Source organism: Notothenia rossii (assembly GCF_949606895.1).
Source record: "Notothenia rossii genome assembly, chromosome: 10".
NCBI lineage: Eukaryota > Metazoa > Chordata > Actinopteri > Perciformes > Nototheniidae > Notothenia > Notothenia rossii.
The window spans coordinates 62,707,329-62,731,627 of record NC_136908.1 but is presented as its reverse complement, the minus strand read 5'-3'; the positions used below and the strand labels follow the sequence as shown (position 1 = coordinate 62,731,627).

At 41.3% G+C, this 24,299-nt stretch overlaps 1 protein-coding gene across 1 annotated transcript in view; it reads left to right on the top strand.

Moving 5' to 3' along the window:
- The window catches only part of trhde.1 (thyrotropin releasing hormone degrading enzyme, tandem duplicate 1), a 179,564-nt gene that overhangs the window by 120,105 nt on the left and 35,160 nt on the right, over positions 1-24,299 (top strand). The window contains exons 8-12 of the mRNA XM_079656583.1: positions 1,026-1,163; positions 2,470-2,535; positions 9,907-9,972; positions 11,575-11,753; positions 22,031-22,119. Coding sequence (XP_079512709.1) covers positions 1,026-1,163; positions 2,470-2,535; positions 9,907-9,972; positions 11,575-11,753; positions 22,031-22,119 — 538 coding nt within the window. The remainder of the gene's footprint in view (positions 1-1,025; positions 1,164-2,469; positions 2,536-9,906; positions 9,973-11,574; positions 11,754-22,030; positions 22,120-24,299) is intronic.

Below are 24,299 nucleotides of genomic sequence, written 5' to 3'. Positions count from 1 at the left end.
AAATTACAGTTTGTTCACCAACTTTGTTTTGCCAAAAATAATAAAATATTTAATTAAAGTCTGGCAAAATCTGAGCTGGAAGAAAATCAAACACCATCAGCCAAAAAATGTTCTGAAGATTTTCAATCACTTTGTAAAAACCAATACTGTTTCAACCAGCTCCAAAATATGGAGACAGATATCCAGGTCCCTTTTTTAGGGTAAAGCATGTTTTATGGTAAACAAAAGACATTATGGGGAAAACAATCTGTTCATTTGTTTCTTGTTTGTTATTTTCTGTATTTAAAAACGAATATCTAACATTTTAGACCCATATTTTTACTTTATAGGTTAATGGTTGGAAGGTGCCTGAGATCTAAGATTGCGTTTGCCAAAGCTGCTTCTTTGCAATGGTTGTGCATGTACGATATGATAATCATTTACTGTCTGAAATGTTTCTTGCATCCCAGCAGCTCCACATGCAACATCAACAAGGACGAGTTTTAAGACAAGACACAAGATTATTTAACGTAACATTACGATTACTAAAAACGATATGTCCCTCTAAACTTCATTTATTAATAATAATAATAATAATAATAATAATAATAATAATAATAATACATGGGATTTGTATTGTGCTTTTCCTAATGCTCAAAGACGGTTTACATAAAATCAGAACATAAACTATACAGAGGGAAACATTTGTTTTATATATATTATATTTGACCTGGGATTCGATGGGATATGACCATAATTGCATTTGAACAGCTACTATATGGAGACACACATCTGCACTAGATCCCCTGTCTTTGTGTGGATTTAATGTAAGGCTGAACTGGAAGAAAAACTCAAAACAATTTAGATATTATCACCAACATTGTGGGGACCAATGACCAGCTCACACACCAACGTTGCAGGGACTAACCAACCATAAGGGGACGAAATCTGGCTCCCTTGTTATGGTTAAAATGAGGTTAGAAATGTAAAGTGTTAGCCTCCAGAGAATGAACGTCAACACAAAGTCCCTGTTTGTGTGTTTTCAGGAGAAACAGCGCTTCCTGACGGATGTCCTCCATGAGGTGATGCTATTGGACGGCCTTAACTCCTCCCACCCGATCTCCCAGGAAGTGGCGCAGGCGGAGGATATCGACCGTGTCTTTGACTGGATCGCATACAAAAAAGTAGGTGTCATCCAAATGTATTAAATTGATTCTGAATCGGGATTAGGATCAGGGTTCCAGATACCTTCTAATAGCATACATTTAACTTAAGGACTAGTTCATTTAACTTGCAAGCTAACAAGCTACGTAGCCAGTAAACGTTTAGGCAGTTTTGTGTAACTGCTAAAAACTGAAAAACAAAACATCACATTCAGAGTTTAAACACGTTTTTAAACATTCCCAAATAAATTAATGGAGGAATGTCACATACTAATTTAAGTGTCTTTCTTGTTCTGGGGTTAGGGTTACCCAGAGTCCTGCACGGGTCTGATTTTCAAGACCCGCTCCCGCCCCGCACACGCGACGTGCAATACCGAACCCGCCCCGCTACCCGCACATATTGCCAATTAGTTCCGCAACCCGACCCGACCCGTCAGCACAGGATCCGCAAACCGACCCGAACCCGCATATATATGAGCAGTGAAAACGTGCAATTATTAACACACGCAGCATATTTGTCTCAAAAAGCGTGGGATGTTGGTTATTCTCTCCATCTAGGATGACACCAAAAGCCTCCCAGACGTTGGATTTCGCTCTTGAGGAAGTGTTATTGAAAATGCTGTATTCTCCGCTAGAGAGCTTCACCTCAGCCATTTTGAATGTGGCGCGCTCAGCAGCAGATTGCTGCAGGGGTTATGATTATGCGCGGTCCCGCGGGGGAGAGGTCTGAGGATTTAAACATTAAACTAAATTATTATTATTTAAATATATTTATTATGCAACACCCGCAACCCGACCCGCATCCTCTTTGTTTTACCCAGAACCGAACCCGGAAAAAAGCGTTTGAAAAAGTACCACCCGCGAATCACCTTTTTTGCGGGTCACCCGCGGGCACCCGACCCGATGCAGGACTCTGGGGTTACCTCAAGAGTCAAGATATTTTGCGAGTCCATGCAACAGAAGAAATAATCCAAACAATCCCAAACAAACTGAGTAGCGTTAATAATTGAAAGCATATTTTAGTGAGGTATTGTTTATGAAAGTGTGTTTCTCCATGCTAGGGTTTACTCCCAAGTCAAGACATGTTTCCAATGTTTTCCAAGCTAACAAGCTAGTTAGCCAGTACACTTTTACAGCTAAACATCACATTCAGAGTGTCGCATAATAATTAAAAGCAAGTTTCTTTGTGATTTAAAAGTGTGTTTCTCCATGCTAGGGTTTACTCCTAAATCAAGACATGTTTCCAATCCGACACAACAGCTGCAGCGATCCCCAATGAGTTTGTTTGTTGTTGTGTTTTAAAGTGTGTTTCCTTCGCTCCCTGCAGGGGGCGGCGTTGATCCGGATGCTGGCTAACGTGATGGGACAGACGCTGTTTCAGAGAGGACTCAATGTAAGTAAACATCCTCCAGCTGTGCATACAGAGGTTCAGATAGGTGTGTGTGTGTGTGTGTGTGTGTGTGTGTGTGTGTGTGTGTGTGTGTGTGTGTGTGTGTGTGTGTGTGTGTGTGTGTGTGTGTGTGTGTGTGTGTGTGTGTGTGTGTGTGTGTGTGTGTGTGTGTGTGTGTGTGTGTGTGTGTGTGTGTGTGTGTGTGTGTGTGTGTGTGTGTGTGTGTGTGTGTGTGTGTGTGTGTGTGTGTGTGTGTGTAATATTTGGCTAAACCCTGACCGTTTGGAGCTTCCTGAATATACAGATAGAAGTGACTAAATGGATTTTAGGGGCAAGCTGCTTCAAAAGTATTTATGACTGTAGCAAGTATTTTCTAAATACTATAATCATAAATACAAGTTACCCCTTCTATCAGACCCCAATACAGCTTCCACATTTTCTATACTGATACAATCATATTTTAGTTTTTGCGCTTTCTAAATGCAATTCAAAGCTTTTTTCTGCACTGTAACGAGTCAAATTGATCCAAATGATCCAAATGTAAAAGAAGATGGTGTAAATATATTGGAAAAAGACCATGAGGTATCCAGGATATGTGCTGACTGTTAATAATGTAGATCTTCTTTATTTATATCCACCTCTTGCTTTTGAATTATATATATCACTATACACAGTATATGCACATTAACATGCACTTTACTGCTTTTCACACTTTCAGCTGGAAACCTGATTTCATTTCCCACTTTACGCTCATCTAATCTAAACCCTCTTTTCCTAAAAATCATAAAATGTAAATCCTGCTGCAGGAAGTGTTTTCAGAGGTTTAGTGATGTTTGCAAAATATGAGAAAATCCAATTCCAGTTTAATGAGGTACCTTCAGCTCCTCTGAAATACAGTTTTCATCTCAATTTGGGTTTACTTAGGGAAGTTTAAAGTCCAATAAACTGCAGAAAAGCCGCGCTGGGTTTGAAAATGATGAAACACGACTCAGAGTGGAAGCAACAAGCCATTTAAGGTGACATATTTTTATTATTTGTGACATGTCTCCATGCTTTAATGTTCAAAAAGCTGCTGATGTTCAGGTGTATATCAGTATGTAGTGTCTCTACTTTAAAGAGTCCTCTCCTGCTGATGTTCAGGTGTATATCAATATGTAGTGTCTCTACTTTAAAGAGTCCTCTCCTGCTGATGTTCAGGTGTATATCAGTATGTAGTGTCTCTACTTTAAAGAGTCCTCTCCTGCTGATGGTCAGGTGTATATCAGTATGTAGTGTATCTACTTTAAAGAGTCCTCTCCTACTGATGTTCAGGTGTATATCAGTATGTAGTGTCTCTACTTTAAAGAGTCCTCTCCTGCTGATGTTCAGGTGTATATCAGTATGTAGTGTCTCTACTTTAAAGAGTCCTCTCCTGCTGATGTTCAGGTGTATATCAGTATGTAGTGTCTCTACTTTAAAGAGTCCTCTCCTGCTGATTTTCAGGTGTATATCAGTATGTAGTGTCTCTACTTTAAAGAGTCCTCTCCTGCTGATGTTCAGGTGTATATCAGTATGTAGTGTCTCTACTTTAAAGAGTCCCCTCCTGCTGATGTTCAGGTGTATATCAGTATGTAGTGTCTCTACTTTAAAGAGTCCTCTCCTGCTGGTGTTCAGGTGTATATCAGTATGCAGTGTCTCTACTTTAAAGAGTCCTCTCCTGCTGGTGTTCAGGTGTATATCAGTATGTAGTGTCTCGACTTTAAAGAGTCCTCTCCTGCTGATGTTCAGGTGTATATCAGTATGTAGTGTCTCTACTTTAAAGAGTCCTCTCCTGCTGATGTTCAGGTGTATATCAGTATGTAGTGTCTCTACTTTAAAGAGTCCTCTCCTGCTGATGTTCAGGTGTATATCAGTATGTAGTGTCTCTACTTTAAAGAGTCCTCTCCTGCTGATGTTCAGGTGTATATCAGTATGTAGTGTCTCTACTTTAAAGAGTCCTCTCCTGCTGATGTTCAGGTGTATATCAGTATGTAGTGTCTCTACTTTAAAGAGTCCTCTCCTGCTGATGTTCAGGTGTATATCAGTATGTAGTGTCTCTACTTTAAAGAGTCCTCTCCTGCTGATGTTCAGGTGTATATCAGTATGTAGTGTCTCTACTTTAAAGAGTCCTCTCCTGCTGGTGTTCAGGTGTATATCAGTATGTAGTGTCTCTACTTTAAAGAGTCCTCTCCTGCTGATGTTCAGGTTTATATCAGTATGTAGTGTCTCTACTTTAAAGAGTCCTCTCCTGCTGATGTTCAGGTGTATATCAGTATGTAGTGTCTCTACTTTAAAGAGTCCTCTCCTGCTGATGTTCAGGTGTATATCAGTATGTAGTGTCTCTACTTTAAAGAGTCCTCTCCTGCTGATGTTCAGGTGTATATCAGTATGTAGTGTCTCTACTTTAAAGAGTCCTCTCCTGCTGGTGTTCAGGTGTATATCAGTATGTAGTGTCTCTACTTTAAAGAGTCCTCTCCTGCTGATGTTCAGGTGTATATCAGTATGTAGTGTCTCTACTTTAAAGAGTCCTCTCCTGCTGGTGTTCAGGTGTATATCAGTATGTAGTGTCTCTACTTTAAAGAGTCCTCTCCTGCTGATGTTCAGGTGTATATCAGTATGTAGTGTCTCTACTTTAAAGAGTCCTCTCCTGCTGGTGTTCAGGTGTATATCAGTATGTAGTGTCTCTACTTTAAAGAGTCCTCTCCTGCTGATGTTCAGGTGTATATCAGTATGTAGTGTCTCGACTTTAAAGAGTCCTCTCCTGCTGATGTTCAGGTGTATATCAGTATGTAGTGTCTCTACTTTAAAGAGTCCTCTCCTGCTGATGTTCAGGTTTATATCAGTATGTAGTGTCTCTACTTTAAAGAGTCCTCTCCTGCTGATGTTCAGGTGTATATCAGTATGTAGTGTCTCTACTTTAAAGAGTCCTCTCCTGCTGATGTTCAGGTGTATATCAGTATGTAGTGTCTCTACTTTAAAGAGTCCTCTCCTGCTGATGTTCAGGTGTATATCAGTATGTAGTGTCTCTACTTTAAAGAGTCCTCTCCTGCTGGTGTTCAGGTGTATATCAGTATGTAGTGTCTCTACTTTAAAGAGTCCTCTCCTGCTGATGTTCAGGTGTATATCAGTATGTAGTGTCTCGACTTTAAAGAGTCCTCTCCTGCTGATGTTCAGGTGTATATCAGTATGTAGTGTCTCTACTTTAAAGAGTCCTCTCCTGCTGATGTTCAGGTTTATATCAGTATGTAGTGTCTCTACTTTAAAGAGTCCTCTCCTGCTGATGTTCAGGTGTATATCAGTATGTAGTGTCTCTACTTTAAAGAGTCCTCTTCTGCTGATGTTCAGGTGTATATCAGTATGTAGTGTCTCTACTTTAAAGAGTTCTCTCCTGCTGATGTTCAGGTGTATATCAGTATGTAGTGTCTCTACTTTAAAGAGTCCTCTCCTGCTGATGTTCAGGTGTATATCAGTATGTAGGGTCTCTACTTTAAAGAGTCCTCTCCTGCTGATGTTCAGGTGTATATCAGTATGTAGTGTCTCTACTTTAAAGAGTCCTCTCCTGCTGATGTTCAGGTGTATATCAGAATGTAGTGTGTCTACTTTAAAGTATGTATGTAGTGTCTCTGTAGTTTCGCCCCCTTAGCCTATCACGTACATTGTGTTGGAGCGCTAGCCAATAGCAGCGTGAGTGTTCCGTAGTGATGTCACTGTGTTCCGGAACTTTGGGAGCCTAATGAGTGTTAGAGAACAGAGCAGATATAACAACATCAGTTAATGCATTATTTTCCGTTTAGTTGTGTGTATCTGCTAAACATCTCTGTGGTAATTCATCGGGGCAGCAACATTACATTAGGCGTTTATTTTACAGAAATGATTTGAATCCACAAAACGGGCAAACAGTCGCTGGATATTGTAAAAATGATGTAATATGATGCAAGGTGAAAGTGGGTTAAATATAGATTTTGTTCATTACACACACACACACACACACACACACACACACACACACACACACACACACACACACACACACACACACACACACACACACACACACACACACACACACACACACACACACACATACACATACACATACACATACACATACACACACACACACACACACACACACACTTTCACACACACTATGTCCGGATTTTTTGTCAGGCAGTGAACTGGAACACAGTGAAAACACGATGCTATATAAAACACTGCTGATCGTGTGTGTGTGTGTGTGTGTGTGTGTGTGTGTGTGTGTGTGTGTGTGTGTGTGTGTGTGTGTGTGTGTGTGTGTGTGTGTGTGTGTGTGTGTGTGTGTGTGTGTGTGTGTGTGTGTGTGTGTGTGTGTGTGTGTGTGTGTGTGTGTGTGTGTGTGTGTGTGTGTGTGTGTGTGTGTGTGTGTGTGTGTGTGTGTGTGTGTGTGTGTGTGTGTGTGTGTGTGTGTGTGTGTGTGTGTGTGTGTGTGTGTGTGTGTGTGTGTGTGTTACAGGACCATATAGGCCACAAGGTGCTAAGTAGTACATCACACAACTTGCTGCCTGAATACATTTGATTTCGTTTAGCTCTCTGAATATTTCTTTCTGCAACTGGCTCATTATTATTAACCAAATTAATGATTTATGATATTTAAACAATAATTAAGCTATAATACTTCTTTAAACTGAGCTAAAAAAATATATTTATATTTGTAAAAGTCTGAAAATGTAGATAATAAAATACATAAATAAATTACGTGTAAATATGTGATATTATAAATATAAAATATTAATTCAAATGACCCTTAAAGATCATCTTGCAGGTTTTTATTCTTTCTACATTTATGCTTAAACTTGCTTGAAAATTACAATTAAAAATGTGAATGCAGGATTTGATATGTTTTACGAGACATAAGGGCAGGAATTCAGAGGGAAAGGAGCAATTTTGAGCTCTGCTCTTAAAAACGTTTTTTTTTTAAGGTCATACGTCAAACGCCTCATATTACATCACACAGGGGACACATCTCCGCTCTCTGACCGCGGGTATAGTGGAGTTGAGTTGAGTTGGTGTTTTAAGGAGCTGGTATTTTCCGGTAGTTTTACATTGTATTTCACCATTTGTAATCATGGTGCAGTATTGTGTTTGTGCAGGTTGCACAAATACCAGCCTGTCAGGACATCGAGTCCACAGTAAAAAGGACCGGAGCTAGCGTTCGTTCCTGGGTGCGTTGTGCATCCACCTCCCTGCAGCACATACTCTCCACAGCTTTATCAGGAAACCGTATTACTTCTCTCCCCCCACCCCTTCCCTGCTCTCTCTCTCTCCCCTCCGGTACACGGCACCTAAGACGTAGTGTGGAGTTGCATTAGGTAACGCTGTGGTGGCTGTACTGCTCCAGCCGTCTCCTTTGTGTTTGTTTGTTTCCCCCTGTCTGTGTTGTTTGTGTGTGCGTGGTGGCTGTCACTCCTGGCTCCCGGCTCAACCTCCACTCACCTGCTGCAATCAGCTGTGCACCCTCCCCGACTACACACCTGCTTTCCATCAAGCCATTTACAACGGCATATCAACGGAGGCTCCACAACCTTTCTCCGCCAGATCGTCAAGTATCAGCCGTATCTCGCGTCTCCCCTCCGGTACACAGCACCGTAGTGTGGAGTTGCATAAGGTAACGCGAGATACGGCTGATACTTGCGCATTCGTTTCTGTTATGGATCAGTATCAACAGTCCTGCCAGTAACGTTACTATATTATCAATGCTACTTTAGTTATAGCCTGATATATGATAGCTAACTTCACAATGTTGTGATGTGACGTTAGCTAACATTCTGGAGCTAACGCCGGTCACTCACTAAGACAGCTGCCCAGTTCTCCACTGGTTCTCCTCACACCACAGCTCCATTTCTCTCCGATGGCCGTTATTTCTTCTAATCCTTGGCTGCTCCTGGTCTCTTGGACGCCTAGCAGGCTCATAATTATAAGGTTGTGGTCCGTCATATGCATTTGAATATTCATGTTCAACTTCTTCTGTGTCGAAACTAGCATTGGGATCCATGTTTATTAATACGTTACACCGGCCGCTCTCCCCCTTGTGTCCCCCGTGTTACGTCACACGCGGGAGGTCACGTGCCGAGGCTTTTTTATGCGGAACTGAACATTTCTTACAAAAACGACGCCAGATGTCACTGTAGTGTATATTTCTGTATATCTTTTATATTATTATTTTTTGAAAATCTAGTGTATTCATCATTTTCCTACACATTTATTCACAGGTGTCTCTAACCTGGAAGTTGCTCTTTAAATGTGTGAAAGGTTTTCCTCATTACCAGCCAGTAATACATGTCACCTCCATTAATATCTCAATTTATTCTAATTAAATTATTACCGCTCACACATATCTCTATCTCACAGAACACCTTATCAGACGGTCCATGTGTATCATGCTGCTAAACCTGTGTGTGTGTCGGATCAGTGTGTGTGTGTGTGTGTGTGTGTGTGTGTGTGTGTGTGTGTGTGTGTGTGTGTGTGTGTGTGTGTGTGTGTGTGTGTGTGTGTGTGTGTGTGTGTGTGTGTGTGTGTGTGTGTGTGTGTGTGTGTGTGTGTGTGTGTGTGTGTGTGTGTGTGTGTGTGTGTGTGTGTGTGTGTGTGTGTGTGTGTGTGTGTGTGTGTGTGTGTGTGTGTCTGTGTGTGTGTGTGTGGTGTTTTATTTCTGTTCTTATCAGATTAAGTGAAGGTGAGAGTCACACACACTCTGAGTTGTTATCACGTGTGTCATCTTGATCGAATAAAGAGCTTCTTAGCTTATCTACCTCCACACACACGCTGACTGACACACACACACACACACACACACACAGAGATTAGCGCTTTTTGCTCAGCAGGTGTCTTGTGTGATCTCTGGCTTCTTTTTTCCAGTTGTATTATAAATCCTACCAACATCCCTGAGCTTTTATGACCCACAACCCACCACAGTGATGAAACCACACAGACACACACACACACACACACACACACACACACACACACACACACACACACACACACACACGTCGCTGCAGGTCTTTTGAACTGAGACTCTCTTTGAGACTCACTGCACCCCTGACACGTCGTGTCACTGAGACTTAAACACACATCATTTCCAACACTTAACGCTTTTTAAATGTGCTTTGAAAAGTTTTTCAAGAGGAAACAGACATGTCACTTGCACATCCCTCTCTTTAATATGCATGACATTTACACTTTTTATGTAATATGTGCAAAAGAGAAAATGTTGTTTGGTACGACAGACATTTTAATCCAAAACACTGAAGTGACTAAAAGCTGTCATTTCCTGTCACATGCTGTTTCTCATCTCTGTGTATTCATCTATTTTGTTTCCAGGATTATCTGCTGAGTCACATGTATGGAAACGCAGCCCGAGACGACCTGTGGAGCAAACTGACTCAGGTAAAATCCTTCAATAAACATTAGGATCGCTTTGTCAAAGAAACAACACCATACTCTCAAAATGATCTACTTATGAATGAGGGCTAAACGCATACAAATAAGTATAATATAAATTGCACTTTACAATTCCAATGTTGTGGTAGATCTTAACAATTCAATAATTTTACAATAATTTCTACAAAATACAAAGGAGTTTGCATCAAAATATAATTATAGAACCAGGGTTACGGTTAGTAACCTAAACCCTAACCCCAAGACAAGTTTATTTTCACAGCTCATCAAAGTACTTTACAGAAAAGCATTAAATAAACTCCAAAAAACACATTATTACAATTAAATTAGAATACGCATAACAACAATTAAAAGCCACGATAATACAAATGAGAACAAGCTGAAATACGATGAGACAGGTAAATAATATATGAATGTTTCAGCCAGCCAATCAGAGCTCTAATTGACTAATTGTGTTCTCTAATCAAGCAGGAATATGATAAGACAGGTATACAATTATGTCTTCTTCGTAAGTGATGACTAGCTATTGCAAAAATATAGTTATAGATTCAGGGTTTCGGTTAGTAACCTAAACCCTGAAACACATTTCAACTACACAGCAATTCAAAGTGCTTTACAGAAAAACACAATAGGTATAGAATAGACAGGTCTTAAATAAGAATGTTTCTGGAAAAACAAAAAAAGTAGGATTTGATTAATATTCGTCAGTGATGTCCGTAATATTAGAAACCGCTTTTCTAACGAGCTGCCAGCCAATCAGAGCTCCAATGGACTAATATGATAAGACAGGTATAGAAATACAAGAGATTTAAATACAAAATTAAAGCTTCCTCTGAAAAAAAAAAGTCTATTTGATTGGATTCTTCTTCGTAATTAATGACAAAGGTATTGACAACAAACTATAGCTAAAGAACCAGGGTCACGGTTAGTAACATAAACCCTGACCCAAATGCACGTTTATTCCTTCAGCACATGGCAATTCAAAGTGCTTTACAGGATACATGAAAAGCATTAAAGCACAAAGATTATAAAAAGTGAATTGAACCATCAACCCTTCCCTTGGCTCAAAGGCTTCTGGGTAGCAACACCTCTCATCATGCAGTGTTAATGCCTTGCTTCACAGCAGGGGGTTTGAAACCTGCAGCTCTTTAGAGGAAGCAGCCAGACTTATAGAGGCCATTCATAATTTAACGCAGCGCCGGTAATGAAGGCCGGAGAGATGCTCGTTAAGACCGGCTTGATGAGAAAGAGACAGAAAAGAAGTCCTGTTGCCATGGTGACGTGATTGACAGGTAGAGGCGAGGTTGTTTTCCTCGTTTGTCCTGCATATAGGAAGCTTCCGGATTTTTTTTTTCTGTTTGATTGGATTCTTCCTCGTTAGTGGAAGTCAGACAGCCTTTTTAACGAGCTGCCAGCCAATCAGAGCCCCAATTTACTCATCGTTCTCTAAGGGAGTGACTTTGGGCTTTTTATCGATACCACGTTATTATAGATGGTTAATGACCTTTTAAATAATGTAACCACTGATTCATTGGTGTAAGTTAGTGCTCATTTCTTATTCATACCTCGTTATGGTTTTTTTCTTTCTAGGCCATGCGTTCAGAGGGTCTGGAGATCGACATTGGACAGATGATGGACAAGTGGACTCTGCAGATGGGATACCCAATCGTGACCATCAGCAAGAACCAATCAGAGCAGCTCCCCACGCATTACATCACCGTCCACCAGGAGCACTTCCTGTACTCTCAGGAAGCCAAGAGCAACAACAGGTCAGTGAGCGTCAAGTGTTTTTATAATGTAACATTTGACTTAAGACTGGAATATGAAACAGTTTGAATCAACTGCTCTTTGTAGCTGATGCACTCTACGCCCGTGACCTCATAGGATTTGTATTTGGCCGTAATATCTGTTCAGAGAATTCGATATTGATTTAGTTGCCGCTGCTCTTCCCCATGCAAATTCCCAGATAAATGCACAACTTTCTTTCGTGGTCGTGTTGTCCTTGTGCTACTTAATTCGACTATAGGCTACAAGTTCAAACCTGTGTTGCAAAATGCCGATCTGTGTAGAATAATTGTGAGACCGCTCTCTCTGTCCAATTAAGTTTGACCAAATAATACATTTTTCCCAAAACCAACTTTTCTTCTCAAGCAAACATCATTTTTTCTAGTGGCTTCTCCAGCTCCACGTGTAACATCATCAGACAAATACCAAGACACAATACATGAGAAACAAACATGGAACATAACAGCAGGATCAGTGAGAGAAAAGCTGCTCAAAGAGCCTTCAGCGTGCATCTGATCTGGATTCAGCTCTGTGTTCACTGAGAGGACTGACTGGAGCACAAAGGATGCTTCTTTATTGAATCTCCATTAGATGGTAGCAGTTCAGATTCTCTGTTCAGAGCATGCTTTGGATCCCAGATGATGTTGTTGGACAGCCTCATTAAAACCCAACTTTTTTCAAGTGTCAGCTGTTTCTCGCACAAGCCGTGTCATCTATTAAATATCAGCTGTTCAGTCTGCTGCCGTCTGGCAGGCGTTAACGCAGCATGCGAACTAAAACCAACAGACTCAGAGACAGTTTTATCCCACAGGCAATAAGACTGTTAAACACCTGAACTGTGAAACAACATCCATAACATTCATCTGCTACTTAGTAACTACTTATCTATTTCTCTAATACAGGGGTGTCAAACTCAAGGCCCGGGGGCCAAATCCGGCCCGCGACTTCATTTTATGTGGCCCCGCAAGAGCTTGCAAAGAATATAATACGTTTATTATACAGTTACATGCCGCTTTACAGAAGCTGGTTGTCCATAAACTACATGTCCCACAATGCATCTCGTTTTGTGACATGCGCACTGAAGAGACTTGCAATTATTTGCCCTAGACTTCTGCTTTCAAACATAGTTAGTTATTACCCTATCCGATAACAATCCAATTCAGAGGCAATAATGTAATATAATACATTATTTTATATATATATTATATATTTATAAAGTTACAACCGGCCCTTTGAGTGCAACCATGATGCTAATGTGGCTCGTGATGAAATTGAGTTTGACACCCCTGCTCTAATATATCATTCCAATAGCTTGCTTTTTTAAAACTATTTTTCTTTTTGTATTTACTTTTTAATATTTACTTGCACTATATTTTTCTGTTTTTCTGTATTATTGTGTTGCACTGTTGGAGAAGCCTGTGACCTAAGATTTTCATCGACATAACTACTCTGTCGCTATGTTCGTATGACAAATAAAGAACCTTGAACCTTGAGCTGTTGAAAGGGAAGGATTTGAATGCACCGCGGATGATTAAATTACATAATGCACGCTTTGCATTTCATATCTAGGGTTGAACGACTTCTTCAGTCGGCCGCCAAAAGGTCGAATTGGGAAACTACACTTTAAAAGTTCGACCCTGACCTTTACTCTGCTGCCACCCTGAAGATAACCTTTGCATTTATAATCCCCACATCTCGTAAGCCTCTGAACATGTTTGTTTTGTGGAGCTTGATTTCTCCAGGCCTTTAGAAAGTCCTTCTGTTCTTCATGTCCTCGCTCCACACCTCCATAAGTTCCTCCTGAAATAGCACTCTTCTAGTTTTACTTCACCTGCTTTTCCACCTTTTCATCATTCATATTTCATTCACATTATGGTTTATTCATCACCTCTGGAGTTTATGCTCTTCGCTGTTTTATCGACCCACTTTCTCCGCCATCAATACTTCAGCAGCTCCCCTCTTTTTGTACCTGTTGTTCTTTCCTCTGTAGCTCTCGCTGTCATGTTTCTGTACCGTAGCTGACATTTACAATCAATCTGACCCGCTCGGTTTCTCGCCAAAAGCCTTGTGTTCCCCCTCCCCTTTCATTCCGACTCGTTTGTGTTCCACCGGAGTTCCCGAGGTGTCTGCTGCTGATGACTGACGCTGTTTGTTGTAGCTGAAGCTGAACTCTTTCTTTTCTGGCGTTGTAAAGTCTCACGAGGCTGCGTTCGGGCGCTCTTCGTGGTCTCGAGGCGTTCACTTGCCGCCTGTAAAGATTCTGTTTACTTGTGATGTTGTTGTGCTTTTAGCTTCTCTGCTCAGTTGATGGAATCAGACGCGGTTTGATCCTGCAGAGCTGCGTTCAGAAGCAGGCAGCGTTCCACAGTGTTACACGCTGGTGACTTATTTATTTATTTTGTTTTTTTAACATGCAGGGAAACTGAGAATTCTTAGAAATATAATGAAATATACAGCAAGAAATCCCTGGGCCACCAATCAGCTCTCTAGCTCGAGCCTTTAAGAATCGGTGGCCTGTTTTGAAGCTTTCTGGTGTTTCTAAAAGCATTAAACAACGATTCTCTTTAAACAGCAGACAGTGTTTGTACAAGTCACACTCTTGATATTCAGAGAGGAAACAAACATTGTGTTTCACTTCTGAATCTGTTCAATTCTACAGTGAGTCCTCAAACCCTGAAGTGACATCTTCACACTTCCTGTCCCTTGGTCTGTACGTGTGAGGGTTTTTCTTAATGTGTTTTTTTGTTGTTAGCCTTTTCGTTCACATGTATGTTTATCTAGCAGCAAAAACTCCCTGAACCGCTGAGAGGCTAAAACGTACTCTTCGCTGTGACTCGTTCAACACAAGAGTCCGTAGTCAGTTAGACTTCAATGTTTAATAAAGTTGCAAAACAATATGTAACTCCGGACCACACAATTCACCCTCTCCTCTACGTCATACACCAAAACCGGCATCCAACAGGTGACCTAAAAACCAATAATCCACACCAACGGGACAATTGCCGGAAGTGATAACCAATAAGAATTAAAGGTGGTGTAATGAAGATAATAATATAAATAATAAGCAAAGGCAAAACAAGCATTTTTGCTCCTACATTGTAAATAGACAGCTAAGTGCCAAAGGTGCAACCAAAGCAGTGTTCATTTTGGCAGCTATTTTTGATTTAGTCTTTAGACGAAAATGGTTATGAGTTTTAGGGTGCGTTCACACCCGCCTTGTATAGTCCGGTTGAATCGAACCCTGGTGCGTTTAGCCGCTTGGTGCGGTTCGTTTGGGTCGGTGTGAACGCAGTCCGAGACCTCTGAAGTGAACTAAACAACCGGACTCTGGTCCACTAACAGAGGTGTTCTCGGACCGCTTGCTTGTGAACTCTGGAGCGGTTCATTGCTGGTGTGAACGCAGTCCGCACCAAAACATAGGAAGCGCAGTATTTACGTGTCACAAGAACGCGGATATCTTCAAAATCTTTAGCGAAAGAGTCTTTCAAGACATCCGCGGTTGTTTGGTTAAAGAGTGAAGCAGAATGAAGTGTTGAACAGTGCCGTGTAAAGTAAAAATTCTCCGTCAGCTACATAAAAGTAAGAACACCTGTCGTCGGTGAAACGCCCTCCTGACTGCAGAACGTCTCATTATATGTGTTATAATGTTTTTTAACGGACGCTGTCTGATTATATAATCATATGCGCGGGCCGCTAGTGTCTGTTGATCTCCAGATTAACAGCAGCATGAGAATAACCTGCCGAAAGTGCCGATGCTCCATGGCGGAGGCGTCGGTAGAAATTGCCAGGATTTGCGTTTTTACCCCCTTAATGTCTGAACAATGGTTGAACAGCATTTCCGTGCACATGACTTGTGTTTAAAGTTTATAGTCTGTTTGAGTTTTGTGTGAACGCAAACCTTCTGAAAAATGAAGCAATGTAACAAACTGTCGTCTGGTGCGCAGCTGAGGAGAGGACCATTAGGTGTGAATGCACCCTTAGTCACATTGTAGTCCTTTTTATCCAGTTTTAGTCGATGAAAAATCATTACATTTTAGTCAACTTTTAGTCAAAATGTTTTCTCTTTTTAAACTAATTCAGCAAATACAGGAATCTGAAATTGGAATCAAGGTGACAGTATCAAGTGTTGGAATTCATAAAGCAACATTTCACTCTCTTAACACTTCACTTATGTAATATCTAGGGATGGGTATCGTTAAGGTTTTTAACGGTACTGCTACTCTTAAAAATCTGTGTTTGCGCCGCTGCAGAGTGTCTGTTAGGCCCCGCCCCCCGCACACAGAGAGAGAGAGAGTTAGGCCCCGCCCCCCGCACAGAGAGAGAGAGAGAGAGAGTTAGGCCCCGCCCCCCGCACACAGAGAGACCCAGGGAGATCGCTCTTCTGGAGTGAAGAGAGCGGAAATAACGATATTGCAAGTTAGAAACGTAAGATACATTTTGACAGAAAAGACGGACACTTAGGGGAAAATACCCTGCATTTTGAATGTCCGATAGTCCACCATTAACACCTTAGTCCCGTCTCGTCTCGTCAACAAAAACTAAATATACATTTCCTCATAGTTTTTATTATCCAGAATCTACTTTTAGGCCGTCATCGTCTCGTCTTAGTCGTGTAAAAAAGTTTGTTGACGAACATTTTTCGTCATAGTCTTCGTTGACGAAATGAACACTGAACCAAAGAAAGCAGAAAGCAGATATTTGTACCTCTTGAAATTAGCTGCTTTTTATGAGTTTCGATGATACAAGCTTGGAGGTCAGACTGTTGTACTTGTGCTTCTATTTTAAAAGGCCCTGTTAAGTATCGGCGCCTTAGAAGGTAGTTGTGGTCGTGGATGATCAACCACTACAGGACTCTGGTCAGAGAGCACAGAGTAATGTGAAACCAATGATTACAAATAAAATCTCTATTTGAAAAGGACTCTATGAACCTCCTCCTCATGGCCTCGCTGAACTGAGAAAGATATTGTAAATGTTCTGCTTATATGTATTCTTTTCTGACATCTTGATTTCTCGTTGAATACATCATGCCAAAAGAAAAGCCTTGCAAGTCATCCGTTTATTTTAAAGAAAGTAGGAAATGAAGCTTCTTTATTTCAATAACATAGTTATTTTTTAACTTTCTGTCACATTGTTATACCTCAAAGTCTTAGGGTGACATTTTAAACATCACAGCTTATCCTTTGTCAACACTTCTTCTCTTCTTCCAATTCTCTGTTGGTTTTTGGGGCGAGGCGCTTTAAATGTGTGTCTTTTATTTACTCGGCTTCAAAGAAAGTGTGCAGCGAGGCAAGGAGATGCTTTTTAAAAGAACTGAGCCGACAGAAAGAAAACAAGACAAGGAGAAACCAGAGGACAGACAGCGATAAGGTCGAGCTAATGAAACTGAAAATAAATCAAACGGCATGTAAACACATCACCCCTCGTCTCTAACGCTGTGGTGAAAGAGGAAAGAAGTGTTGTCACCTGACAGGTGAACTGGCGTGTGATTGGCTGTGTGTTTGATTTAATGAGCTTCAAACGAGACGGGATGAATTATTCACGAGTATATAGAAATGTTAGGAAGTAAAGTTTATTTATATACTACCTTACCCTTCTGAAGCAGATGTCACCAAGTGTTTGATGCTATTATTTAAAAGGTATTGTATGTTGAGAAGCAGTACAATGGAAAAACTACACCTTAAATGAACATTAAGACATTTAATCATTAGGCGCTTTCACACCGTAGTACTTTTCCCACAAAGGTTCATCAGAACTTAGTTCATGAGAACTCTTTAGTTCTCATGAACTTCCCAGAAGTCCCCGGAGTTGGGGACTGGCTTCAGTAGAAGCTGCTGGGAGTCCCAGCAGCTTCTACTGAAGCCTTCAGAGTAAATCGCCAGAACACCGACACCTCCTCATCTCCACCGCTCCCATGTTTTATTTTGTGTTGCCATAAGTTAGTCTCTGCGTTTCTGCGCTGGGCTAATGCTAATGCTAATAATGCTAATGCGAGGATAATAAAATGGCGGCTTCACAAAACCTTTTTGGGAGTTTTACGGGGCATGGTTTGCATTCCGCCCAGCCAATCAGACATAGGAACCTTTTTACCCCCTTTTCAGTCCCTGCTCTCTAGCAGGGAGGGAAAAGGGGGTAAAAAGGTTCTGATGAACTAATTCTAGTTCCGGCTCTTTTTGGTGTGAACGCGACATTTCAGAACTATATCGTAACTAAAGTGGGTAAAGTACTGCGGTGTGAACGCGGCTATTGGATAAACTTTGTAATTATTGGAAAGCCTACAAAAGGGGTCGGCAACCCTAGGCACTCGTGCCACCATTGGAATGCGGGACCGTAACCAGTGGCACACTCGGAATAAGTGTGCAAAATATTTTAAATTGTATTTTCGGATCCTGAACGAGACCACCGGCAGAAGGAAGCCATGCACGCAACGCAGCGCAGAAGGATAGCTTCTAGGCCCCGCTCTCTTGAACTCCAGTCGACTTTCTGCTGCTTTCCTCTGTGGTGAAACGACCAGGGGTGTAGCACACTTCACTAATTGCAGTACCCATAAGGAGCTGTACATGCCGCAGTTTTTGCGTGTCTGTGTCTTTAGTTGAAAGCCCAGTGGCGATCTGCTCATCTGTCATTGAAAATAATATGCTATACAGGGGCGGACTGGCCAACAGTGTGTTCTGGAGAATCACAGTACGTACGGTTGTCAGCGAAGCGAGCCGGTCGCCAGCGGGCCGTTGACGACCGGGCTCGGTTCGCTGACGGCCGGCACCGCCCTTTATTTATTGAAATGTGGTTAAATGCCATCATGTAAGTTGGGGGCGACAGAGGTCCACAGCTCCCCCGCAGCGAAGCTCCCCCCGCCCTCCAGTTGGCAGTTCACGAGGCCCTCCAGTTGGCAGTTAATGAACGTCGAGCTCCCCCCCCCCCCCCGTTGAAAGTTCACGATCGTCGGCACACTAATCAGAATTCTTTTTTTAAAATAGCACTTCATATCAAAAAGGTTTCCGCCCCGTGGTCTACAAGATAGGAATTGATGCATAACTGAAGACTCATTTTTGCGTGCGTGTGTGCGTTTGTCCGTGCGTGCGTCCTGTCAATCTCGTTGATATAAATATCAGATTAAATATTTGGTTGCCATGGCAGGCAGGCCAGCGGTATTGATCCATTGTGGCCCGCGGCAAAACACAGCTGTTATGGGATTGGTAAATAGGTCTCTCTCTTTCTGATTGTGTTAAAATGCTACACACACACACACACACACACACACACACACACACTCACACACACACACACACACACACACACACACACACACACACACACTCACACACACACACACACATACACACACACACACACAATCATACACACTTTCTCCTCAAATGTCTGAATTGATCGGAGTATGATTGTTTCTTGTTAGTGAGTAAAATCCTCTGCAATCGGATGGTAATGATCATTTAAAAAATACTAATTAAACTATTACAGGTCTATTAAAGGTCTGTGTGTGTGTGTGTGTGTGTGTGTGTGTGTGTGTGTGTGTGTGTGTGTGTGTGTGTGTGTGTGTGTGTGTGTGTGTGTGTGTGTGTGTGTGTGTGTGTGTGTGTGTGTGTGTGTGTGTGTGTGTGTGTGTGTGTGTGTGTGTGTGTGTGTGTGTGTGTGTGTGTGTGTGTGTGTGTGTGTGTGTGTGTGTGTGTGTGTGTGTGTGTGTGTGTACTGGACTCTAGCAGAAAGCATCAGGAAGTCATTTGTTCGTAATGAGCTCTTAAAGAACTTAAGCTAACTCTCTCTCTCTTCACACTCGATTATTTGCTCGGTAAAAGCTCTTTATTGCTTCACTTACTTCGCCTGAGCTAAAGAAGTAAAACACAATATGAAAACGCTCCATTACAATTAAACACACTGCCTTACAAAGTAGTGCAAACAATCAAATGTACCCAGTATTTTTCAGGGTGTATCCAAATGGTATTTGCATGTATGTGCACATATTATGTTCTCTCTGCCTCTACTTTTTGTACTGTATTAATAAGGATGTATTTATTTAAATGCATATGAAGAATGCAATGAATCTTCTTTAATTATCTTGTTCACCAACAGATCAATGAGTCTAGCTTGATTTGGCGTCATGTTGTCTTGACGGCTGTATTTCCATCCTTTTTCCATTTTCTGACCAGATGAAGGATACATAATTGCTCCTTGAGAAGTCCCCTAATTATAGGAGCCCCATAAGACATTTTAAATACCAATTACTTATAAATTGCATCGCTTCTGAGTCCCAGAGAAGTCCACACTAAGGAGATAAGTGGGCTTTAAATCTGGCGGGATAGCCAGAAGGACGTGGGAGTAACTCAGAATATATCTATTTCCAAAGTACAAGTAGTGCCATTTTATTCAATGTTTTGGAGTCAAGTGTTGAATTATTTTGATGTTAGAAACTCTGAGGTCTCATTTAAGAAGAATCCCGTGCAGATTCATATGATCGTTTAATTATGAGATCCCACGCAGTCACGAAAACTCTCTCACTGACGCAAGTGTTGCCCGTTTTCTACTCAAGCTCTCTGTTTCCCTCGAAAGATTTAATCTGCATAAAAAAGGCGTTTTTTGAGACATTTCTTGATGATTATTTAATGTTTGAGTACCAGTCTCTGCTTTAAAGAGTCCTCTCCTGCTGATGTTCAGGTGTATATCAGTATGTAGTGTCTCTACTTTAAAGAGTCCTCTCCTGCTGATGTTCAGGTGTACATCAGTATGTATTGTCTCTACTTTAAAGAGTCCTCTCCTGCTGATGTTCAGGTGTATATCAGTATGTAGTGTCTCTGCTTTAAAGAGTCCTCTCCTGCTGATGTTCAGGTGTATATCAGTATGTATTGTCTCTACTTTAAAGAGTCCTCTCCTGCTCATGTTCAGGTGTATATCAGTATGTAGTGTCTCTACTTTAAAGAGTCCTCTCCTGCTGATGTTCAGGTGTATATCAGTATGTAGTGTCTCTACTTTAAAGAGTACTCTGCTGCTGATGTTCAGGTGTATATCAGTATGTAGTGTCTCTACTTTAAAGAGTCCTCTCCTGCTGATGTTCAGGTGTATATCAGTATGTAGTGTCTCTACTTTAAAGAGTCCTCTCCTGCTGATGTTCAGGTGTATATCAGTATGTAGTGTCTCTACTTTAAAGAGTACTCTGCTGCTGATGTTCAGGTGTATATCAGTATGTAGTGTCTCTACTTTAAAGAGTCCTCTCCTGCTGATGTTCAGGTGTATATCAGTTTGTAGTGTCTCTTCTTTAAAGAGTCCTCTCCTGCTGATGTTCAGGTGTATATCAGTATGTAGTGTCTCTTCTTTAAAGAGTCCTCTCCTGCTGATGTTCAGGTGTATATCAGTATGTAGTGTCTCTACTTTAAAGAGTCCTCTGCTGCTGATGTTCAGGTGTATATCAGTATGTAGTGTCTCTACTTTAAAGAGTCCTCTCCTGCTGATGTTCAGGTGTATATCAGTATGTAGTGTCTCTACTTTAAAGAGTCCTCTGCTGCTGATGTTCAGGTGTATATCAGTATGTAGTGTCTCTACTTTAAAGAGTCCTCTCCTGCTGATGTTCAGGTGTATATCAGTATGTAGTGTCTCTACTTTAAAGAGTTCTCTCCTGCTGATGTTCAGGGGTATATCAGTATGTAGTGTCTCTACTTTAAAGAGTCCTCTCCTGCTGATGTTCAGGGGTATATCAGTATGTAGTGTCTCTACTTTAAAGAGTCCTCTCCTGCTGATGTTCAGGGGTATATCAGTATGTAGTGTCTCTACTTTAAAGAGTAACACAATCTGACCGGAGTGTTACATAGTGATGTCACTGTGTTCTGGAACTTTGTGATGTTAGCCCTTGCAGACCATGTGCATGCACTAAACCCTATAGAACAAACTACAGGAGAGAAACTGAGAGCCTCTTTTAATTTCTAAATCAGATGAAACAGATTAACTTCCATAAAAAGAAAGTGCCAGTTTCCACCGGACGGCACATTTAACCTCCCGCTCTCTGAAGAGAAGAATAAACCCTACTTCCACTTGACTGATGTTTGCTGACGGCGGCGGCCGTTATCCTCACACTTCCTGTCCCTTCCTGTCTCACAGTCACTTTCCAGCGCTCCATTTCCAGCTGATGGATGTTTAGAGTGTCACCGCTGACCGTCACTCCCCCGTCTCTAATGTCCCTCCATCTGATAACTGAGGCAATAAAACCCAAATCCAATTCCAGAGACCATTACTGACATCCCTCTTCTTCTCTGTGTAGTTTGCTGTGGCAGATCCCATTGACGGTCGCCGTGGGAAACGCATCCAGTGTTTGTTCAGAGAGCCTCATCTGGATCAACAACAAGACAGGTACAGTATGCTGCCAAGAGAACTGAGAACTACCACACCAACACTGAAAGTTTGTTGGTTAGATGAATCAGATTTGCTGGAGAACTCATTTTGAACTATATTTCACCTGAGTCAGGAAATGTTGTGTTACAAATATAAGCCGCGAATGCTCAAAAGTTTTCTATTTTCTGATGTTAGTTGGTGATTTTCTAATAAATACATAAAGAAATATGTGTTTCATTTGAGATACGACTCAAAATAAGATTGTTTGACTTAACAAGATGAAGCAATGTCTAAAAACAAGACCTGATATCTCACTGCAGGGTCACTTCTGAAGTTATTATGTCTCATATCAGGTGTAGAGACATATGACTAGATATTAGACAAATATACTTGGCAATATTTAATGTATTTGCAATATAAATATCATTACCATCATTAGAAAACACTTGCTGCTATATAACATGTGCAAACACAATGTGCAACGTGCAATTACCTATCTGCTACAACGTTTTTTTTGCACAACTAAATACTGGTAATATGTTCATTAATGATGTCACCGTCTTTGTTTCCTGTTGATTTTTAATTTCTCTTTTTACGGCACTGTTAGTGTACAGTTTTATTATTATGCTGCTGTTTATTGTATTTCTGTAACTCTGGCACAACAATTTCCTTCGGGATGAATAAAGTCCTATCTTATCTTAAGAACTGAAAAACCGTAATCAATTAAATTATCTTGAGATAAGAAGACGCTATGTTGGGATTATTTTCGGTGTGTTTGGCAAAGGATAATCTGTGATGTTTAAAATGTCCTCCTAAAGCCCCGGACACACCGAGACGATTTTGGCCAACGATGAGCGTCGACAGCCCTACTCGGATTGGTGTGTCCCGCACCGTCGTGTCTTTTCAGCCGGGCCGACACCTTTTCGGCCGAAGGCAGTCTGCAAAATAAATCACTCTGATTGGCTGTTCAGCTAGCGAATCAGTGCATGAGAAGCCAAACGGAAGTGAGGGACCCAAACAAACGATTAAGAAGGCAAATCTGAGATTTCATTTAACTCCAGCTCTCGACACAGGTTGGGGAAAGCCCCGTGAGATTCTCACTGTAGAGTGGAAATGGAACACACACGCTATTTGTTCGCTTCGCGTCGGGCCGAACCACGCCCCTAAGCTGTGATATAATGAGCATATACCACGGCCTGTCGTGAGCTGTTGCTTAATTAGATCACGCAGTCTGTTCTTCTTCTCTCGGTTATCTCGCAGTCTGTCTTCCGGTTGTTGCCTCTTTTGAATGACGAATACGCACTACCGCCGCCTGCTGGTGAGGAGAGTTATTGCCACTCACGCATGCGCAGTTCCTACGTGCTTCTTGGCCGTCGGCTGAAGTCTTTGTGATGTGTTCCAGTGCGACGCATGACTTAGACTTTAAGGCAAGACAATGCGACAGAAAGTTACGATTTTATGTAAACAAAGAAGCTTAATTTCCTACTTTCTTTAAAAGAAATGGATGATTTGCAAGGCTTTCCTTTTGGCTCGATGTATTCAACAAGAAGTCAAGACTTATAAGAAAACATATATTAGAACATTTGCAATATCTTTCTCAGTTCAGCAGGATAATAATAATGTAATTTGTAGTTAAGGGACTAGACAGTTCGAACTCAAAAGGAAATTCCCCAGAAAAAAGCTTTGCTCAGTGTTTTCTGCAGAATAAAGGAGAATAAAGCACATAAAGTTCTTTCTTTTGGGGGGAATATAACTCTTTTTGTATTCCTGTGGAGTGTGAGACACATTCTGCTCCTGTTTTATGGAGAATAAACCCTCCTTGGATTTGGTATTTCGAACCAGACCTCGTTCTGCTTTTGTTTTTTGTGGATACAGCAAAGTCTGGTTCTTTTTATTGGAGGGTAAAACACACTGTGGTTCTGTATTTGTGAAATAAAGCTCGTTCTGCTTCTGATTTAGGAGAATAAGGCCACTATTTAAGTACAATTATCGTTCTGTTTCTGAGCAATAAAGCTAATTCTGTCTCTGATTTGACATTTAGAATAGAATAGAAATGGGAGATGACCCCCTCTCTAATGGTCTCACATGCAGAGCACACAGTGACATGTGTTCTCTGCATTTAACCCATCCTAGTGCCAGGAGTCTAGTACTAGGAGCAGTGGGCAGCTAGTGTACAGCGCCCGGGGAGCAATGGGAGT